The 22,632-nt window shown below is 38.0% G+C and overlaps 1 protein-coding gene across 2 annotated transcripts in view; it reads right to left on the bottom strand.

Moving 5' to 3' along the window:
- NSD2 (nuclear receptor binding SET domain protein 2) overlaps positions 1-22,632 on the bottom strand; it is an 81,240-nt gene that overhangs the window by 32,785 nt on the left and 25,823 nt on the right. For both annotated transcript variants that reach the window (XM_064448978.1, XM_064448977.1), the window contains exons 3-8: positions 14,436-14,601; positions 9,441-9,607; positions 8,582-9,073; positions 3,643-3,787; positions 2,551-2,628; positions 954-1,072 (exon numbers count right to left, since the gene is read on the bottom strand). In XM_064448978.1, the coding sequence (XP_064305048.1) occupies positions 954-1,072; positions 2,551-2,628; positions 3,643-3,787; positions 8,582-9,073; positions 9,441-9,607; positions 14,436-14,601 (1,167 nt within the window). The remainder of the gene's footprint in view (positions 1-953; positions 1,073-2,550; positions 2,629-3,642; positions 3,788-8,581; positions 9,074-9,440; positions 9,608-14,435; positions 14,602-22,632) is intronic.

Here is a 22,632-nt window from a genome sequence, read left to right as displayed (position 1 = left end):
AATATTCACAGTATCAACAGGGGTACTAAAATAACCAGCCTGCCAAACAAACTGACATCTACTAATGTGACCTTCATAATTCATTTAAAAAATAAATCCAATACCTTTCCTTATATTAGATTATTTCCTTTAATCACTGTACCACTAAGGCCCTGAGATGAGGTCTGTGATATTCACACTACAGTATGATACCGTAATAACACATCTGAAAACACTTGTGAGCTAAGCTTTCCACACAAGTAAAACCCATGAAGTTCGCTGGTCTACATGCACGACTACACAAACCTATGCTCAGGTCTCAACCAGATTTGGGCTGTATCCAGATACATACTTCTAGTGACCTATGTAAGGAAAATTCTTATTCTCACAAGCAAGCTAAACTGAAAAGGAGCCTGTGATTTGTGCAATAAATATACTGTAATATTTCCTGCAGTTTCCTAACTTAAGAAATGGGTCAGCATGCCACCCTAAAAGGTTCTATAGGCTTCCAGTTCTTGAAAGTAGTTTTTCGGTTTTGCTTTACTTGCTTTCCTCTCTCCCCCCGACCTTTGTCTAAATTAAGTATTGACTGAAGATATTTTTTTTTTTTTTTTAACATTCTTGTATACATCTCTGAACTCCAATTCAGGAGGAAAGAAAAATAACTACAAAGCATGACAACACGGAAAGGTCATGCCTCTGCACATTCCTTTGGGAAACAGATTTTCTCAGCATACATTTTCACGACAGTTTCAGTAGCAAGTGCAGCTTGTCATACCTCCATCCTCAAAACCAAACAAAAAAAAATCCCACAGCAATAACCTCACAGGTATCTCTGAATATTGACAACAGTTTGGTTTGATACACCGACATTACTTTTTAAATCCTGAAAACGGAAATGCTGACAAACTTAACTACAGCAATGTGATTGGTGCTGCTATAAATCAACCCAAACAAACCAACGACATAATTACCTTCCGATTATTCTGTTTATCCATCCTGAGTCTTTTCCTAGGTGCTTCCTGAACTTCAAAATCTTCTGTAGGTTCCTTTGTCCTCTTTTTTTGGTTTCTTTTATTTCCATGTAAGTTACCTTGGGATGGGGGATGGGGGAAACTTACATGAAAAATAATCTAAAACCCACTTTCAAATTATTTTGAACTGATCTAGTTATTTAAGTTACTTTTCTTTCAGTCATTATTTTTAAAACATGGTTAAACATTACACAGTGTGATGACCTCTTAATGCTTAAGGTCTGGTTTCTGGTGCTGAAGACTAACGCTAGAACACACCCAAATCAACTGCTTCATACTCAAGTTATTTTAGAAAGATAAATCTACCTGAATAAGCACTAGCTTAATATCTGAATATTACTGCCCACCATTTGTTTCATATCATCAGAATGCACATGATTGATCCATATGGCTTTTAACTCTTCTGCCACTTTGTAACAATGTCTTATCACTGAAATGCATTTTTTAAGTCTCCTCCTTAAACCTCCTTTAAGTTCTCCAAATGATACAGATGAAGAGACTGGCGACATCTATTAAGGGGCCTCTGGAAAAGACAAGATATCACCAACCATATATATTAATTCTCTCTTTCTGGTATGGCAGTTTCAGACCCTCTCTAACAAGCTTACTTATATTTTACAGGAGACCGTAAGATCTCCTTCCTTTGTGAACCAAAATCCTAAGAACAGAATCACATTGGTCATTTTAAACCAACTGACTTATTCAAGTATTTAGATGATCGTTCATTGTAAAGTTCAAGCAGCTGCTAAACTACGAAAGGTCAGTAACTAACCTACATACCCCTTCCACAGGTTCAGCTATTGTTTACACCCGCTCTACCTCAAAAAGATAGATGAAGGTTTAGGAAGTGGTCTGTCTCATCAGGATGAAATGACAACATTATTACACTCTCCAGTACTCTCTAGTTTATGAAGCTACGGAGTATTATCAGTATGAAGATTGCAAGCTCCAGGGGCACAAATATGTTAACTGAAAATTGCCCTACAGCTACAAGCATTCAATTCCAGTGGGAACAAATAGCTGTAAATATTAAAAATAGAGCAACTTGAAAATATGGTAATTTTAAAATTAATGTTCTTATCTAAACAATCTAGGACATATTCTGTTATCAGACTCTGAATCCACAAAGCAGACTGAAATGGCTCCAGGAGAACCTGCTACTTACAAAAAGCCAGCGAAAGAAATCCCACAATATTCTTCCAAGTTTAAAATAAGAGGATTTGAGTAGGGGAACGATTGAACTGACACGTTTTCATCTGTAGATAACTATAAATGTACACAATATATGTACTAGAAACACCTGGTACAGGTACAATTTCAATTACATTTCTTGCAATATGACACTGAGGAAGGTGAACAAAATTCAGCACTACAGTGTTTAGATATTTAATTTGGGATCCATTAAAATTCTAACGTCAAGGAAGACAACATCTGAGATAAAATAAAGATTATGATACGTGGGCGATTACATAAAAAAATACACTCAATAGCTACTTATAATGATGAACTATTTGCACACAACACAAATTTCAATTACTTCTGGATCTTGATCTCCTTTTAGGTGAGTCTTGAAACACTTTACGTTTGGCCTCTCCAATATTCTTCAATGATGAACCTTGAGAGATACAGAATGTGTTTTTTTTTTAAACTGATATCCAAATATTTGACACTTAAAATTTAAAGTTAAAAACTTTTCAATTTTCCACAAAATGATGTTATTTCACACACACACACAGAGTTAACAAAACTGACTGCCATTTTTATACAAGTTTTTCCAAGTCTCACAAACTTTCAAACACTCCCTCTCATTCTTGTCATTGCCCAAAGCAGCACCTGTTAGCTTCTAATACTTCCATAGTAAGTCTTCTTACAGTGCTGTAAAGCTATTTAAATTTGAAAAAGTGATAGCTAGTTAAATTTGAAGTTCATGCAGATGCCAAACTATCTTCCTCCTTCTTTCTCAAATAAGTGACTCCAAAACCCCTCAAATATTTTGCAAAATAATTGAGACTGTTTATCAAAACCAAATGCTAGGCAACATCAACAAAAAATAAAAGGAGAAAAAAAAAAGTATTTGCAATCTTGTACAATATCCTAAAAACTTTGAGTAGCACAGTAAAATGCCAAACGGATGAAAGTTTCAGAATAAAGTTTGGAATACTTCTTCCTGAGTTGATGATGACATGAGGTAATATACTTCAGGTATATATGAAGAAAAGGTGTAGCGCTGATTAAAATTTTAAAACCATTTCCTAACTATTATAAAAGAAGTAACTCAAATTTTACTAGTAGCAACACTTCGTCTTCCCTTCCCACCATCCACTCGTAACAGGCAGTGGATGCAATGGCAGCTGCTTATGGGCAGAAGAAGAATGAGAAATCAGCAATCTCTAAACAGTAGAAGGTTTACATATAACAACTTTTCAGAACAATGAGCAAGAAATGTAGACTTCGTGGGTTGCGTTTATTGTAACCATTGGCATTCCTTTGCTATTGGCACAAACACCAAGAATTAAAACTGGAAAACAGTGAAAGCTGTTTTCCCTACAGGTCTCAAATATGTGCTTAGTTTAACACCACTATGTATATCAAATTTAGTTAGAGTACACTAGCACAGTTTTACGTTTACCAGAGTCTTCTTCAGATTTGGGAGAGGTCACTATGGCAAACTTTGTGTTATAGCGAGCTTTCTGTTTTTCACTAAGCATGTTCCACTGCGATTCAAGCAATTCTTCAATCTCCTCACTTGAAGCATCTGGATGTTCGGCAACCACCTATACATGCAGAAATAGGGTTGTATTAAAAAAAGGGTGACCATTGAAAAGAATGGTGTACATACTTCTATTGCTTTGGAAAACTGGATACAAACAAGTCATCTAACATTTCTGCTGTAGACAGAACTAGATTAAAACCTTCTGTACCCAGTTTTTCTTTTAATAACCACTTCTCTCAAAAAAAAACCAACCCACAAAACAAAACAAAAACCCCCAAACTATTAGCATATTGAGAAGTATTAAAAATAATTTTGGTAGCATCTATTTTGCCTTTTAACGTTCAAAAAAGGAAGTGTAAATCTTGTGGTCATTCAAAAAAAAATTTGTATCATTTCTTGATGAAGTTTAAATCTATACCACAAAAGACAGACAAGCAATACTGGACTATATGCTTGCCTGCAAATACATCCATTAATTAATAGGAGAACTCACTAAATATAGAACTTGTTACACCTATCTTAGCAGAGAGATTTACAGAAACTAGCATCTGATGCAACATTTTCCTGTATTAATTCATCATTTTATATTATGTATATGAATATTAGGGACTCAAAAAGCTGTGCCTTTGAGCACAAATCTTCCTATCTTTCCTTAATAATATGAGCATGGTTGATGGTAACAGCCATCAACATGGAATTTAACAGTTTCTAGAAGTTTATTCAACACAAACAGAAAATCCAGTATTAAAAACAAAGGAAAAAATCTTCCCAAACTCCTTCAGTATTCCCACTTATCCTTAAGGAAAACTAGATTTGATTAATCATGTAAATCAGAAAGCTCCAAGACTGTACAATCTACAGAAATGAAACAGTAGCTTTAAAAAGAACCCCTCTCATCTCATTACCCAGCATTCTCCAAAATCCTATTACTGGAGTGATGCAACCAATACCCCAAAAATCCCAGAGCAAAATAAAAACTAGGCCAACAAAGTCAAGCATTCAAACACCATTCAACAGAACAGAAATACAAATTTTCTGTGAGAAGTGCAAATGATTAAACGTAATTTCCTAGAACTTCGTGTCTTAACATTGCATTTCCTGTCGTCAAACAAGATACAAGTGTGACTGAAGCTTCTTCAGGGGATAGAACAGCTGTAGTGCCTTCCTTTCACTGGGATTATTCAGCGTCTAGTAGGGAAATTCATGCTGTAATTTTTCCCCTAGTAGAGTGCTAAGAGTTCTCTTGCTTTTATTTGGCATAATCTGTTTGCATAAAGCTTGGAGGATACAACTACTTTCAGAGGCTTCTACTCAAAGTTTGATTAAAATCCAACGTCAAAAATGTTACTGAGAAGGGAGAATGTAGACAGACCCACAAGATACCCCTCCCACAAATGTCACTTCTTTAGGAAAAGGAATCAGCATCAATTTGCACCATTGCCACTAAGTGTATAGTTCATCGCACTCAAGTAGGGCACAGAGTTATTTAATTCCCTAAGAAATAAGTTTTGATCGCAGAAATGAGATACAGTTTAACATCACCTCCAGTCCCACCAAAACACAAATAAAAGTGCTATGAAATGACAAGCAAAAGATACTCATCGTTCTAATGGTTAAGGGATCTTTGCAAAGGCCTCGAAGTAAAATGCCCAGCAGTCTTCTCCAAAGTCTTCATACTGTAATACTCAGACCCAGCATACATACTGGAAATGATGTTTTGGGTATCTTGATGTACATGAAAATTGTGCACTTTTCCCAGGTACTTATTCTAACTATGCTACAGAACACATAGAAGATCTTTTCTTGAATCTGGGAATTAATATCACTATAGGTGTGGAAAACACAGTAATTAGACCAGGCACGCCCTAGCTCACCCAAGCAAAGCATATTACCTTCACTCTTATTTGTCTTGATGTTCAACAACTTTTAATGCATGCAGAAATCTTCAATTGTAAAGCCTACTAGTGAAATTATTTCTTCATTTACCTCAAAAGAGTCTCACAGTCCAAATCAATGAATTAATAAAAACAGTTAGCTGTCTGCCTCTCACTGAATGATACCTTTATGTCAAGTCAGACACCCCCTTCTAATGATTACTATGGTTATATTTCACAGAGGAAGCACATAAGAATGCAAATAGTACAAAGTGTATTTTTACTCCTTTGGTAACAGCACAAAACACTTAATGCGTCACTACAACCACGAAAGTGGTCCAAGCTTTCAATGCCTCCCTCAGGGAAGCATGCCTCTTAAATCATTAAAAACATTTTCCAGCAGTTCCTCCAGTCTTCCAGCAGCCATCAATTTATTTCTAAAAATTTCAACTATTCCTCATCCTCCTACCCCAGAAAAAGTAACACAGAAATAATTAATAAAATCAAACCAATTTATGAACCCTACTACCACACAAAGCCAGACTCCAAGCAAGACACAGCCGAAACAGCTCTCCTTTTAAGAGAGCTCATGATTATTAGAGTCCCCAAAAGAAAAATAAAAATCTTCAGCCATTCCTTTCCATTCACTTCCATCCCTTCCAAAGTCTGGGGGCCAGAAAGCCTCTTCTGGATCCATAGTTTTCCTTTCTTCTAAGTTTCTACATGCAAATACTAAAGTAGCCATACACTTAACTCTCACATGCCACCAAGAGAGTAGCTCAAAAACAGGTCTGTTCTTTATCCAATATTATCACTCCTCCTAAAGCATCAGAACATCTACAACAGCAACAAAACAAACTCTTGGATGGAAAGCAAACCATGTAAGTTGAACCAGAGAAGCCTAACGGAAGGGGGAGCTCCAAATGCTGGTTTGGACACAATCTACGCTTTCTACTGAAGGCACAAAACTGCCACATGACAGGCTGGAAGTGTTAACTAAACTCAGGTAACTTAGGTCAGGTTCTGTGCAAGAAGCATGAATAAATGGTATTCCTCCACTTTGCCCGTTAACTTCCAATCAAGAAAAAGGAAAGACAGGCTCTACTGCTCTGATAGGTTAAAGGGACTGTTATCTGTAGTTACCTGGTATCTGCTGGTTTTGTAACCTAGTTCTGTTCTACACGCAGAAGTGCTTCTACGCCTATTAGAAATGACGATACAATCAGGTGGATTTGGGTTTTCATGACTGATCTTATTAAAAGGTATTCTAGGCAGAAACATCTAGGTAGGATATTCTCTCTCTAAATATATGTAATATTTTGAAACTTCCTTCTAGTTAAAATTCTGTGCAACATTAGCCACTATCATCAGTGTGATTTTCAAGTTTATGCAGGTTTTTCAGTTTTCCGAAATGACGCTGAAGACAAAGCAATTCCTCAATGTCAAATATTGCAATAGTCTTCATATTTTCCGTCTCTTAATTTGAGAATTACAGTATAACCATAGTAGGGAATAAAGCTTGATAACTGGCACAAAAAATAGAAATATAACATCAGGGTTTCGGCATGTCTCCTCTGTGGTAAGATACGTTTCGCTAAGAGTCGTAAGATATGTTTGGCTATGAGTCCATAAAAACAGTCATAATAATCTCATTTCTTCCAGAGAAGTAATTTCATATCCCTCAATATCACACAAGGCTTCTTGCTACCTACACTGAAGGCCAAGGAAATTCCCCCTTGCTACTACACCAGACACAAGATTACTTATAGAAAAACTGGAAACAGACCTCAAGTCTCTCAAATATGAGACAGATGATTTACCCATACAGCTTTTCATAATGAATATGTCAAAAATGTATTTAATAATCTGGCTACAAACCCCTTTCCTTTCTGGAGCCAGCAAAATGAACTGCCAATATTTTCTCAATTTAACCAAACCCACTAAAAGGTACGTAACACTGTGCTCATTTTCACTCTCAGTATCAGCTTAAGTTTCAAAGATCTAAAAAGACCCTAAGTAGAACCACAATAATTGACTGCCATACAACAGAATCTGTTTGTCAATTTTTCTTTATGTTTGTATCTATTAATGCTTTCCAACACAAATATCCTATAATGAAGTCAACCATTTAGTAGCTAAGGAGTGCGACAAACTCACCACTAACTTTCTGGCCCTTCTGTGGGTATTATGGAATAGTACAACTACAAGAAAATATGAGAACTCATGCTTCTTTCAGTGCATGGAATTGTACTGCAAATGGAGCAGCGGATTGTGACAAAGGAAAATTATGGTCATGATTTTAAAGTAATGAGCTGGAACAGCAGTACTGCTTTTATACTTCTAACAGTCTTCTTGAGAAATCTTGACGTTAAGGTACTTATTTATTCTGTATTGTCTTGGAGTGTAATCCTCTCAAGAGGATGTCATTTCTGTCCCAGCAGATTGCACACTGACAGTGATTTTCACAAGCTTTGGTAAGTAGCTGCTTTTGAAGCTCAGCAAGAGATTCTAGGTAGGTAAATGGAGTTTTTGAATTCAAAGACAAGAGAACACACTGAAGAAACTGAGCCACATCTTCAGAAAGAATGTACAAGCTAACTACAAGCAGATTGCCATGAACAGCACAAATACATTATATTTGCCTGAGCATATATATGTATATCTACTATATTTTACAGGCATTAAAAAAACATATGGCTAATACAAAGGACTATTAGGTTACGTAGGAAGATACTAACACGACTTACACTTAAAGTACAATTGCATTATCACTATCTTGTTTATACTGCTCATCTACATTCCCTTCTTTCTCTGTTCCTGCCTAGACTAAGATTTGATGCAGGCATACCTTGTCAAGCCCAGAGCATTATGGATTCTACAGTAACAACACACTAGTTTTTGTCAACTAAAATACAGAATTTCCTTTAAGTACAGAAATGAGAAGAGGCAATCAACAACAGTAACAGATAAAAGAGACTAACCTCATCTCTGTGCTTCTGACAAAAGACCAAAAACTGAGATACTGCATCGCCCTTTCTGCTTCGTGGAGTAGATGCTGGAGTTTTCTTTCTATTGAGAGGGGAGCCTATCCCTCTTTTGGATTCTGCCTGTTCAGATGACTTTTGAGGAGTCGTATTCTTAGTCCCCGACTGACTGCTTTCTTGCATATCATCAGTGGCAGACAATTTTGATGTCCTTCTCCTCCTCTTGTTAGGAATGCCAGACTCCTTCATCGATTTCAGATTTTGAGTGGTTTCTTCGTTTGAGTATGATGACTCATCTATCTCCTCTAACGGTTCCACAGCAATGCCAACTTCCTTTGCCACTCGAGGATTAAGATGAGGTCTGTCCCTAACATAGATGAAGGTGTACTTGGCCTTCCGTTCTTCCACTGTCATGCCTACTGCTTCACTTGCTTGCTTAACACCCATCTCCCACTGTGGCCGCAGCTTCCCTGAAACAGGCTTTAACATCTGCAAGGTAAGATGACAGCGTGAGAAATTTCCCCACTTTTGATTTCAAAATGCCAACATTAACACAAAACCATTCCAAGAGACTAAGTGTAATGTTCAATTATAATTCAGACATTTAAAAGGAATTGTATTTGATGGCACTGATACCACACATGAATCAATGACAAAGCAGAAGAGCCCTGATTTTTAATAAGTAACAAACAATGGTAAATCATCCCATTCTTTCCAACTGTAAGTGAAATAAGACTACAAGCCTCTGTAAAACAAGCTGTCTTTAAAGCTTTCTAAAATATCTATTTATATCTGTACATACCTGTAACAGTAACATAAAAAGCTGCAAATCTTGCCTGACTAGGTAGCCTCTTACCTTTATTTTCTCTGCTTTAGTGAGGGCTTGTTTTGCACTTTCCTGGCATAATTGTTCAAACTGGTCTTTTTCTTTGAAGGGCACAAGGCTCTTCTCAAATATCCAGGCTCGCTCTGGGGCATCTCCAAAAAACTGAACATGATATTGACGAAAACTCTTTTTCTGTCCTGAAAATTAAAAACGAATGTATTTAAGGTACCACTTAGGTTGTTCTCCACACTTTCAGACTTCAAGTCTTTTGTAAGCTGCTACAGTTACCATGACAAAAGAACAGTACAACTGGTTAACCTTTCAAAAACCCACTTAAGTGACTTGAAAGTCTCTGAGCTATAATCTATGACGTTTGACACAGAAGCCCAATAGTTTAATTCCAAAAAAAAGAATATGCTTTGCTAAATTAACTTAAGGTTACAATCATCTCTCAGTGCTTTCCATGTATATTAACTTACATGTAGGCCTGGATGTTTCTGAAAATGCAACATCTGAAAAAGTTTCCAAAGCTTAGATAGCCTATGCTCCCAGCTTCTTCTCTGATTGGCCTAAACTTCATCTTTTAATATTCTTGAACAGAAACACAGACTTCAGCTAGTTTTAACACTTGCAATCACAATGTCATCTTAACCAAGCTTTTTAAGGAATCAAAGCAAGAAATGAAAAGGATTTGAGTGGTGGAAGGGAGAGACGAGAGAGTGGGAAGATAAGAGAACAATTCTAAAATCTAGACAAGAAACATTAATTCTTCTAAGACTGCAAAGAGAAATACTGTCTCAGTGTAGTAAGATATAGGCATACAGCCATCCTCTTCTAAAGATCTCAGCTATTCTATAGTGAAGGGGGAAGACAACACCTTCCAAATTCACCTAGGAGTTCACAGTTAAGAACGAACTTCTAAAAGGCAGAGGTAAGAGAATGAGACTTAAGACATCCTCTAGCACCTCCTTCATTAAAACTTGCAGATTTGTTGTCTTAAGTGTTCAAACTGGGGTCTCATTTAAACATAGAAAAGGTTGTAACCTTTGTAGTGTCATGACCTACACTTCTGTGTTTGTATATTCAATCCTGCTAGGAAAAAAAAAAATCAGTTAACACCCCCGCCCCACCCCAGTATCTATGGTTCTTCAAGGTGTCACCACATTAGTATGTCTAACGTAATCTGGGAGGACAAGGAAATCAGGTAAGGATGTCTACCCAGTAAGAGCAACTAACAGTCACAGTTCTCTGTTACAGATGTCCTCAAACTGGTCTGGATTTTGCTAGTTTATTCATACACTGCATGTCTTCTACCTTAACTGGCAAATACATCTAGTTGATTGCTTCATGCACTATGATTTCTGGGGTTTCTACACTTAGAAAGAACTCTCTTTCTGTAATTACTCAGCCAGTAGTTATTTTTAAAGGGGCTTGATCTTGTCTCAAGATGTGGCATCTGGAATGGTAATACAAAATCAACCTAATAAATGGCGTGCACGTAAGTTTTATTAACCATTACATATTTATATTTGTTAACCATTACATACATACATATACATATATTAAAAAAACATACATGACTGCTGCAAGAACAATAATGACTCATTTGAGATCAGATATGAGAATCTGGAGGAATGGCAAAGGGAAAGGTCTTGGGACTGTACGCATCACACAACTAATCCAGTAGTCTAACACATGTTCTGGTAATGCAGAGTCAGGAGCAATTCTCTTGCACAGTAATTGTTTTATCCTCATCAGAAAATGTTGCTTAACCAGGGACTACTGAGCTCTCATGACTTAATCTGTCTATGATGAAATAAAGCATTATTTTTTTATTTTACCAGGATGTCCTAGCTGCAGACAGAGAGATGCCATGGACTACATTCACATCTACCTGTAAAGATCTGCCTCTGAGCAGCCAACAGCCCACTTCCAAGCAGACAGAGACATTCTGTCGCTTCTACAATATAACGCTGGACAGCTGTAACTGCCTAATAAAGGAGTCTAAATAACAGGGCCTACCGCTAGAGTCAGTGGACCCTATTTGTGAATCTTCTGTGGGCTGAATTCGTATCAATGCTCCTGCATAAAATACTGAAATTCATTAAGGGTTGTCTTTACAAAGACCTAATTTTTGGCTCACAGAATCTTGGCACCACTAGTTATTGAAGGACTGGGAGAGTGTTCCAGGGACCACCCATCATTACTTCTTTTTTTCTGTACCCTAGCATCTTTGGTTGACCACAGTCAGAGACAGGACATTGAATGAGATGGAGCTTTAGTCGGTATGGGCTTTCTTACATGAAAGTGTATATCCTGCAAGTTGAAAGTTACAAACTTTTCTCAAGCCTAACCAGCTGGAATAATGAAATCAAGTATTAGTGTCCAGATATTCAGATTGTTTATAAACACCGTTGATCCTAAACCTAGAAATGAGAAATACAGAGACCTAGTTCAGTTCTTCTACAACTCCCAGATAAAAGAACTCTTCTGCTTGGAACAGGAGACTTTCGATAGTGCCTCAATAGTAAATGGTAGGTTGAAGATAATACAAGACTGGAATTACATACTGATGGAAATAGAACATCAGTGTGCATTTATCAGTTGTGATGGCTGCCCAGACCTAGTCAAACGTCCTGAAGGAAAAGGTAGGCCACAAGCCAACTCCACAGTAAATATCAGAATCAGAAATGACCATCATCCATATTACTTCAAAGAGACAGAAGTTAACACATCAAAGTATGCGGGCCCTTCTTTCTGTTAGTACTCCACAGATTGCATTCAGACATGACATTTTTTGCTAGATGTATTTTCTATAGTTTACTATAAAAAGCTACGGTAATGATTCTTGATAATGAAGCATAAACCTTTCAAGGAGCAGAGCAATTCTGTTAGGAACAGCCAGCCAGCTTTATTTCTCTCAAAATCCAGCTCTGTCTCATAATAGACCTAATAATCCAAAGACTAAAATCACAGGGACTGCCTGATCAAAACTCTGAAAGGCTGCTACAAGAAAAATTTGCCTGAGGAGTCTATAATAACCATTGCAGCAATTTTATGAATGTTTGAAATGAAATTTTTTTTTAGACCACACCTCCAAAGCGTCAACATTTTTCTGATTTCCAATCCTACACATTTACAGTCCCTCCACATTGGAAATTTGTAATTCCAATGCAAATTTTAGTTGTAATTCTAGTCCATCTTTCAAGTTCTCAAAGCAGCCCTCAAAACCTCCATTAAAAAAAACCCTACAGAACCGCTCCTTTCCCAGACCTGGGAATACATAGTTCAAAGTTACCGAAATCGCTAGTGACAAGTAAATGCCCTACTCTGTTTGTAATGATGGAAGCTGATACTTCTGCTTGATCTAATAAATACAAACATATTTAGAAGCATAAATATCAAAACAAAGTTATGTGCTCCTACTTTGGTTTGATATTCCTATTAACTCCTTGCTTTTCTCCTTCATCTGCAAGTTTTCTGGATTCTGTTTTCAGGTTTTCTAAACTGTCAGTACAGTTTACCATAAACATAGTAAAAAGATAGTTTACAGTGTTCAGCTGGAGTTAAAACTAGTGAGGGATGCAACGTGCACCAAGGGGATTTTCTGTAAATACAACAGTAGCGACAGAAAGGCTGAGGAATGCTCGCTGGGGCAGGAGACTGAGTGACAAAGGACACAGAAAAGGCTGTACTCTGTACAGTACTCTGTGCCTCCTCTGTCTCAGGGGTTGGTTTGTTTGTTTTTTAAACTGTAACATCCACTCCCAAGCCTTCAGATCCCCTATCCTAGTGATAAAGACTGCAAGACTGAGACACTACCCACAACCTATTAAGAAAAAGCTAGGGAGCACTTAATCAAATTGGACATCTATGAGATTATGGGATGCCTCAAAAGGAGCTGAAGGTATTGGCCAATGCGATTGCAGCGGTGATCTCTATAATTTTTGAAAGGTCACAACCATTAGGGGAGATACCCAATGACTGGAAAAACGCAAACATTGTACCTATCTTCAAGAAAAACCACAGCAATCTGGGGAACTACAAGCTAGGCTAACTAGCTTACTCTCAATGCCTACAAGATTATGAGGCAAGCTCTCCTAAAAGACATGTCCAAGCACATGAAAGACAAGGTGTCTGGGAATAGCCAGCACAGACTCACAAAGGGTAAAATGTGCCTAATCAATCTGATTCACACAGTGCTAATAAAAAAGGCAATGGACATAGGCTGAAACAAAGAAAATTTCAACTAGATAAAGGGGAAAGTCTGCTTGCCATAATGGCTGCCATTCACTGGAAGAAGTGGCCCAGAAAGGCTGTAAAGTCTCCATCCTTGAAGACATCAAATATTTGACTGGACAAGGCCCTGAGCTCTAACCTGGAGACCATATGACTTTTAGAGGTCCTTTCCAACCTATATTACTTTTTATTCCACAACCAGCACAGAGAAGCCTCAAAAATTTCAGGTATCAAAATGGAGAACAAAGCTGCAAATGAGACTAAGAAATCAGACAGATTCCTATTTAAAAATTTCATTAACACTTGACAGTTGCTGCATTCAGAATCAGGTAACGTTGTCGATACCAGTATTGATTCTATGAATCACAGAAAATGTAGCTGCCTGAATTACGGATTGCTTTTGGTAAAGCACAATCATCAGGAGTATTTAATTCCCATTAACTTGTAATAAAAGTTTTAGCCCATCCAACTTCTCCAGGCATCTCCATAAAAACAATGGAAAGCACCATCAGATAATTTTTTCAATAAGACTCCACACAGTTTCATAGATCAAATTTTGGTATCTTTTGGAGAATATTCAGAGTTAAAAACACACATGGGGGGGAAGAAAGCTCCATCTGCTACATGCTCAAGAATGTTTACATAATTTTAACATTCCTCTTGACAACAAGGAGCTGATTCAGTTATTGATACAACTGAATAGATAAAATGAAGAACTTGATTTTCTCAAAATAATGGTAATGTACACCTGAAGAAATCTGGATGTTTGTAGCATCGCTGACATACCTTTTAGTTTAGTGTAGGAATGGAGAACAGGATCAGCAGAAACCATACATGGCCACCATGGAAAACCAGACACTTTTGACCACACTAGATCTCCTATATTATACTTCAACAGATGGACTTTGTCTTCTTTGACGGTACTTTGAGCTGGATCTCTCTTAGCAGGAGCCTTAAAAGATAAAAAAAAAAGAAAAAAACCCTATCACCATATTTCTTCAGATATGCGCTAGGATTACTAGATAGCACACAATAATAAACAACAAACTACAGTTCATATTCTGTTTAAACATTCTCATTATACATAAAAAACAGAGTAGTAATGGACAGAGGGAAATAAGTAGTTCACCAGAGTAAAAAGCTATCATGTTCCCTAACAAAAAATAATTGTATTTCAAGTGTAATACAAATTTTAAGTCATAGTTTTTGTTCTCTCACAGCAAAAAAATTCCAAGTTCCATTTATCTTTTTGTTTTTAGTTAGACATATTGGCAAGTAAGCTGTGGTTTGCCTTCATCTTTTCGAATAACTGCTGAGAGATCATCAGGAAGGCTTTAATTTCAAACACATTAACTAAGCACTGGACGAAGAGCGGAAGAGCCAACCTCCCTAATCAAGTTAAGTGCTATGCACACAAATGTATTCTTAGATTTAAAAAAAAAAAACTTAAAAATCCCAAACTAGAACAGACTGAAATACTGTCTTTATGTCTGAATATAAAATACAAAAATAACCAGTTAACCCCAAACTCTGTATCTTTCAGCTGCCTTTTTACATACTGAGAATTTGTGACGTGAACCCTTCCTCACACCCTTTTGCAAGATTTTTTTTTTTTTCTGTTCCAGTTCTAACAATGAGAGTTTGTGAGTGCTCAGCTGGTGATTTAAAGCCATTTTAGCTATTGAAAAACAATTACAGAACTATTTCCACTTCAAGGGATAGATTTTACTACAAGGGAGTTCTGTGTTCCCCTATGGTAGGCACACATTTTTACTGCATCATAACAAGGTTCAGCCACACAGACATTTATTCACCAACTAAAACCACTTCATGAAGTTATATTTTGTCTTTTTGGCTTCACCTGTTCTATTTGATATAAATAATGAACGCCTTTATCTAGGCAAGCACTAACTCTGAATGTAAGAAAGCGTCTCATTACAGATATCTGTAAAAAAAATTCACATCTTTTTAATTGGCTTTTTTGTTTTTCTAGTACTAAATTTATGTGCAACACAGTATATTGTTCGTCTTGCGTAGTACCAGCTCAACATTCAGAAGGCAGACCAGAGCTTCAAGATTTCAGTGGATTTAATGTTAGAGATGGAGTAAAAGTCTGCATTAATTAATTTAAAATGGCAAGAGGAAAGAACACTGCTAAGAAACCGGGAATCTAGAATGCAGAAACAAGCATTTGGAGCATTATACTGAATCAGAGTAGATCAGGTTACCTTACACAGATTTTTAAATCCAGAGAATACTACCATAACTAATTACACATTATTTTCTAAACCCAAACAACAGAAATCTTTGATGTGCTGCAACAGCACAGAGATTTTTTTGCAACTTGAACATAGCAGTACATTGATTATCAAAACATCTAAAGTTTAATGTACTCAGAAACTCCTTTCCTCAAAGTTTTTAAAGCTAGGCCTGGTAAACACACATGCTAATACTATGTCATCTGATTGTTAGGGACAGTTACTCATCCAGTGATTCAACTTTTCTGATGAATTCAGACTTGGTTCATGTGCCTCCAGCTACAGCCATGTTCCCGTGTCTCAAGGCTTTTGGCTCTCTAAGGATTCTGCTAAGACCGGCAGAAAACCCCTCCCACTGAGCTTGCCTCAAGTCCAGCAGTCTCAATGGACCTAAAAGATTCCAAGCAGATGTGAAAAATCAAATGCTCCTTCTAGCAGTTAAACATGACATGAAAAGTTATGCTTAAAGCTAAAAATTAAGAGATGCATATGCCGAGAACAGATCCGGAAAAACGTTAGCCCTAACACACACAAACTGACTTCAGCATTTAAACTAAATAGATGGGATGAAAATATTTCTGAATGAGTTAACTTTTCAGAAATGTAAAAGTTACTCAGGATTCTGAATCTCATTTTTAATTTATGAGTCTCTGCATTTTTCAAAAAGTTCAACTAAGCTGCAAAGATTTATGAATACAATTTGAGAGGGAGCTGGCTGGAATAATGAAAAGGCTCTAGCAGTCCTTGTAGCATTAGCTACAAGGAGTGGCAGTACAGGGATGAATATTGCATTTCAATATATCTACAAGCACTTCACAAATTTTAAATATGCCCAGAATTCTTTTACTATACTGGATCATGATAAAAAAACCTTGAAAACGCCAGGCTCTGATAAAACCTGCAAGGTTTATCTATACAATGCTTGCTGCATTTGTTTTTCTTTTATTGATGAAATGCACATACTTTAAAAGAATGGCAAAATAGAGCACAGAATTCTATATACATAATTTTTTTAAGAGCTCTCGTATGAGGTTATTTTAAAATCTATAGAAAATATCACCATGAATTTGCTCACTTCCATCTTACTTTCCCCCATTATTCTGGTTTGGTTTGATTTTCTCATTCTGGGAATTACTCTGATCTATTTAATAGGTATCTCAACAGTAAACAGTGAGGTGGAATTCCTGGCATGTACTTCTGAGACAAGCAGCTGTAGGACATCAACAGTTTCTTCAATACTTCTCTCAAAAACATTTTTGCAAACTGTCAGCGTTGCATTAAATACCTAAGTATTTAAATGTTTAAAAACATCAGAAGAATGCTAGATACTGGAAACCAGTCACATGCATAGAGTTTACTTCAGTATCCAGGTTGGGTTTTTTAAATTATTGATGGGATGGGAAGAAGACAGCATCTCTAAACAGATTTGCCACCCAGTCCCCTGATGGCATCTGTGTTCTCATATGACAAGAGCTGGAGCTTTTTTATGAGGTACTTGTACTCTCTCCAAGTTTTAAGAACAGGAAGTCACCATTCAGGTTACAAAGTGGTATAGAAAAAAGTAATTTGGCTTGCAGGGTTTTTTCCTCCAGAAGAAAACAGGAATTGTTATTTAAGCAAATTTTGATTCCTAACAATACATAGTCAGACAGAACAGGGTATCTAACTGTGCACCTGTGGAAGATGGAGAGGCAGGACCAGAAGCACACTTTTGGTGGTCTGTGTGAATGCACCAAAAGACGGGGAATACCTCCTCCTGCAGTAGCTGATCAATTCTTTCTGTGATGATACTTAAACAAAGATGGGAGATTCCTGGTTTAGAGCACAACTGTAAAGCAACGGAAGGTCACACAAAAATCAAACTATTTTAAAATACCTTCTCCTCAACTTTTGGCTCTTTGCATCTTTTTGGCGATTTTTTATTTCTTGAAATTGTTCTCATTTCTTATTAGATCTCCTACCCATAAATGTCAACAAAGTAAAGCCTGCTGGGCTTTCTGTATTGCCGAGGAGCACAAAACAGCCTTTGCTTGCTGCCACTGTTAAGTAAGTCTGCACTGCTCTGCGTATAACCCCGTCCCATTACCTTTTACTGCAGTTTTGACAAAAGTAATCACATACACTTTTAGTCACAGAATTTCACCTCCCTCTCCTTCCTTAATTATAGGCAAGCTCTGCAGCCTCTCACACAACTATCACCTCAGTAACCTTAGCCCCAAACTTTAAACTAGTTATGCTAAACAGAAGGAGGAAACAGCTTTTGATCATATTTCTTTTCTACTTTGGGAAGGAATTCCAGGGAAATTTTTTCCCCTTTCAAACATTAGACTGCAGAGAAATTACATAAACAGGCAAAGCCTGGGTGAGCAGGCGATGACACCCACATAGACCAGTCCTAACACTGAACACAGGCCATCTGACAGGCCCTGCACTGTATGGCAGACATCAAAATTCCTGACTTTCTGATTTAGTATCCTAATGAAACTCTGAAAGGCAGCTAGACAGATTTTAAGTTTATTTTTTGAGGGAGGTGTGGAGTGTGGAATGGAGTAATTCCCTTATTGCAACCAGTTTTCCTGTGAGAAATTATGCCTTGAAGGGTACCAGTGTACTTAAAAACTCATCTGGGCCAGCAGCTGCACTAGGCTGAGAAGGACCAAAAAAGAAAAGAAAATTTAACATGCCTTCCGTCTTTAACATTTCACAGATTTATTTGTCATTTCTTTCAGCACTTTTGTAAGGAATGACTGACAGGCAGATTGACAAGAATTTATGACACTGCTGTCAGCATTCTACCAGCCCAAAGAAGTGGCTTGCCATAGAAAACTTTGGTGTTTAATTAACTTTGCCTACATCTGATCAAAGGAATCCAATCACTTTCCATTTAGTTCTGGTCTGACTAATGAATATGACGAGACAAGAACACGCCATGAGTGATGGGTAATTTCAAAGCTTAACACTATCTTAAAATGACCAAAGAAAAATGCATTTAAGGGCAGCATCTTTACTGTCTGAGAGCTTTAGATTTGTAGATCCTGTTATTAATAAACAAGGGACAAGGGTAATATTTTTAAACAAACACCTAGAAGGCTTAATACATGGTGTCAGACTGAGATAACTTTATCCCTTTTAAAGAAATCATTGGTACAGTAGAGATCCTAATATTATCATTATCTATTTTGTGTATATATGTATGTGTGCATACATGTGCAAGGAATTATAATAGCTCAAAACTATTGCAAATTACCTTATGCATCAATAAGCTACTATTTCGCTATACAAACTTGGAAAGCTATAGAAATCATTAAAAAACCTTCATCTAATGGTGAATTGTCAAAAAGGGATTAGACAAAGAACGGCGTTGAGAATTGGTGAAGAACACACCACTAGAATTGAATACTGGACAAAAAACATAGAGAACAGATCACGGAATCCCAGGTCAGAAGGGACCTCAGGGATCATCTAGTCCAACATTTCTAGGAAGAGCACAGTCTAGACAAGATGGCCCAGCACCCTATCCAGGCAACTCTTAATGGTATCCAATGTGGCCGAGTCAACCCCTTCCCTGGGGCGATTATTCCAATGGGTGACTGTCCTCAGTGTGAAAAATTTTCCTCTGGTGTCCAGTCAGAATCTCCCCAAGAGCAACTTGTGTCCATCCCTCCATGTCCTCTCCATGGGACTCTGTGTAAAAAGGGAGTCTCCACCTTCTTTGTAACTACCCGTTAAGTACTGGTACATGGTGATGAGATCCCCTCTGAGCCTCCTTCTCTCAAGGCTGAACAAACCCAGTTCTCTCAGCCTATCCTCATATGGCAGCTTCCCAGTCCTCTGATCATCTTGGTGGCCCTTCTCTGGACCCCTTCCAGCCTGTCCACACCCTTTTTGTACAGCGGGGACCAGAACTGTACACAGTACTCCAGGTGTGGCCTGACAAGCGCTGAGTAGAGCGGGATAATGACTTCTTTCTCTCTGCTGGTGATGCCCTTTTTGATGCAACCCAGCATCCTGTTGGCCTTCTTGGCCCCAGCAGCACAGTGTTCGCTCATGTTGAGCTTTCTGTCCACCTGGATCCCCAGGTCCCTTTCCACAGAGCTGCTCTCCAGCCAGGTGGATCCCAGTCTGTGCTGCACTCCTGGGTTACGTTTCCCCAGGTGTAAGTCATTACGCTTCTTGTTGAACTTCATAAGGTTCTTGCTGGCCCACTCCTCCAGCCTATCCAGATCTCCCTGCGGAGCAGCTCTCCCTTCTGGGGTGTCTACTTCCCCACTCAACTTGGTGTCATCAGCAAACTTCATCAGACTATACTTGATGCCGGTATCCAGATCACTTATAAAGATATTGAATAACATTGGGCCCAATATTGATCCCTGGGGGACTCCACTAGTGACAGGTTGCCAGTTTGAGAAAGAGCTGTTTACCACCACCCTTTGGGCGTGACCTGTCAGACAGTTCCCCACCCACTGCACAGACCACTTGTCTAGGCTGTAACGCATTCATTTCTCCAGGAGGAGACTGTGGGGGACCGTATCAAAGGCCTTGGAGAAGTCCAGGTAAACAATGGCCACTGCCTGCCCCATATCAACCAGGCAAGTCACTTTGTCATAGAAGGCCACCAGGTTTGTCAAGCACGATCTGCCTTTAGTGAAGCCATGTTGGCTTTTCCCAATCACGTGCTTCAATTGACTTGTGACGGCCCCCAGGAGGATTCATTCCATAACTTTCCCAGGGATTGAAGTAAGGCTGATGGGCCTATAGTTACCCAGATCCTCCCTCGAGCCCTTCTTGTAGACAGGGGTAACATTTGCCTTCCTCCAGTCCTCTGGGACACCCCCGGTTCTCCACGACTTCTCAAAGATTATGGAGAGCGGCCTTGCAATGATGTCAGCCAGCTCTCTCAACACCCTTGGGTGGTTGGTGTCAGGACCCATTGATTTGTGGGGGTCAAGCTCCTGTAGTAATTCATGTACTAACTCTTCCTTCACCGATGGTGGGTCAGTGATTGGATCAATCGGCAATTTTGTTCCCAAAGCCTGGGACCCTATAGTGCTGGTAAAGACCGAGGTGAAGAAGGTGTTGAGGGCCTCTGCCTTTTCTGCATCATTGGTGATTGACTCTCCTTTTCCGTTTAACAGTGGGCCTATGTTTTCCTTCTTTTTCTGCTTGTGGTTGACATGTCTGAAGAAACCTTTCTTGTTATTTTTCACGTCCACAGCCAGCTTCAATTCAAATTGGGCTTTTGCTTTTCTAACTGCATCTCTGCAAACTCTGGCTATGCCCTTGTAGGTCTCAACGGATAATCCTCCATTTCTCCACCTCTGGTATGCTTCCCTTTTGGATTTGAGTAGTTAAAACAAGTGAAGACAGTAAATGCTTTCCTCTTGTGTAACACAATGGGGAAGTACATATTGAACAACTTGCGGGTATCTGATATCTCCCATTCTGTTTTCATTTTCAATTCAATCCCATCCTGTATCAAAGAACTTCCACTGGACTGCACTATAATAGAAGGCCATGCTACAAACACAGACTGCTGGAGGTCTGCTTGCACTCCAGAATAAAAAACAATCTAATAGTATTACAAAGAAACTAAAACAAAATAATCCAGGTCGCTAAACAGAATATATGCCACTGAAATGCACTTTGAATCAAAGTTAGAACACACAAACTTAGACAGTCAAACATGTTTCTTTACTATGGAAAAGATAACGTTTCTTGCTGACCAAAACCCACATATTATTCTGGTCCTGTTATCTACTTGTGCAGTGCTTCATCCACTAATACTCCTATTTTCTATCATGGACTTGTGGAAAAAAAAAAAACAGGTAAAAATGTGTTGTCTGCTCTTGCCTCTCTATCAGGAAAGATAGTGAACTATGGAAGTGGTTGTAGAACAAACTTCATTGCTTTCAGAGGTTCAGGAGAGGTGGTAGGTTTGTCTGGAGAAAAGGGGACAAACAAAACAAAAAAGCTTATTTTTGTAATGCTGTTCTGTCACTTGAGTTCAATGATTAAGGATGCTATAAATAAGCAAACAAACTATGTAATAGGACAATGATTCCAAATGTTTCTTCCTTGAAAAACCACCCTTGCAATTATGTTCTTAGAAAAGCTTATTTCCTGAAAAATTCAGGGATTTCATTTGACAAAAGACAAATCACTGTTCAGTCTTCAGTCAAAGTAATGGAAAGATGCAACTACTTTCCCAATGAGTGACTCCCTGTCATTCAGGACAGAGAAATGGCTTCTTCTCACTCTGTGATTGAGGACAAAAATCCATAAAGTCAAATCACTTCAAAACAAAAAATTACAACTACAGCTGATTAAAATCTATGCAAAACCCTCAATATACACTATTGCTTCAAATGAAAAGGGTGACAACTTAAGCCTGTTAAGAAATGGCCAGTGCTCATTCTAAATGTTTCCGTCTATAAAAATACAGTATCCTCACAAACATAACTGCCTTAGTGTTTTGTGGTTTTTGTTTGTTTTTTTTTAAGATTAGAATTCACACATTACAGTAAATCTGTTTATTCCAGAAGGACAAGTCATTAAAGGCCCTGTTTAGCCATGTTTAGCCAAATAGCTCCCACCTTATGGGATGTGGGGGAGTATATTTCGATAGTAAGCCATGAGTAACTGAATGTATTAAGAATAAAAATAACTTCTTCCACTTTGTCTTGTCCTATTCTGTGTATTATCTAATGGAAGAATGCTGTGTAATT

The sequence above is a fragment of the Phalacrocorax carbo genome, chromosome 4 (genome assembly GCF_963921805.1).
Source record: "Phalacrocorax carbo chromosome 4, bPhaCar2.1, whole genome shotgun sequence".
Lineage (NCBI taxonomy): Eukaryota > Metazoa > Chordata > Aves > Suliformes > Phalacrocoracidae > Phalacrocorax > Phalacrocorax carbo.
Note: the sequence above shows the minus strand (reverse complement) of the source record. Positions and strands in the feature narration are given on the sequence as shown.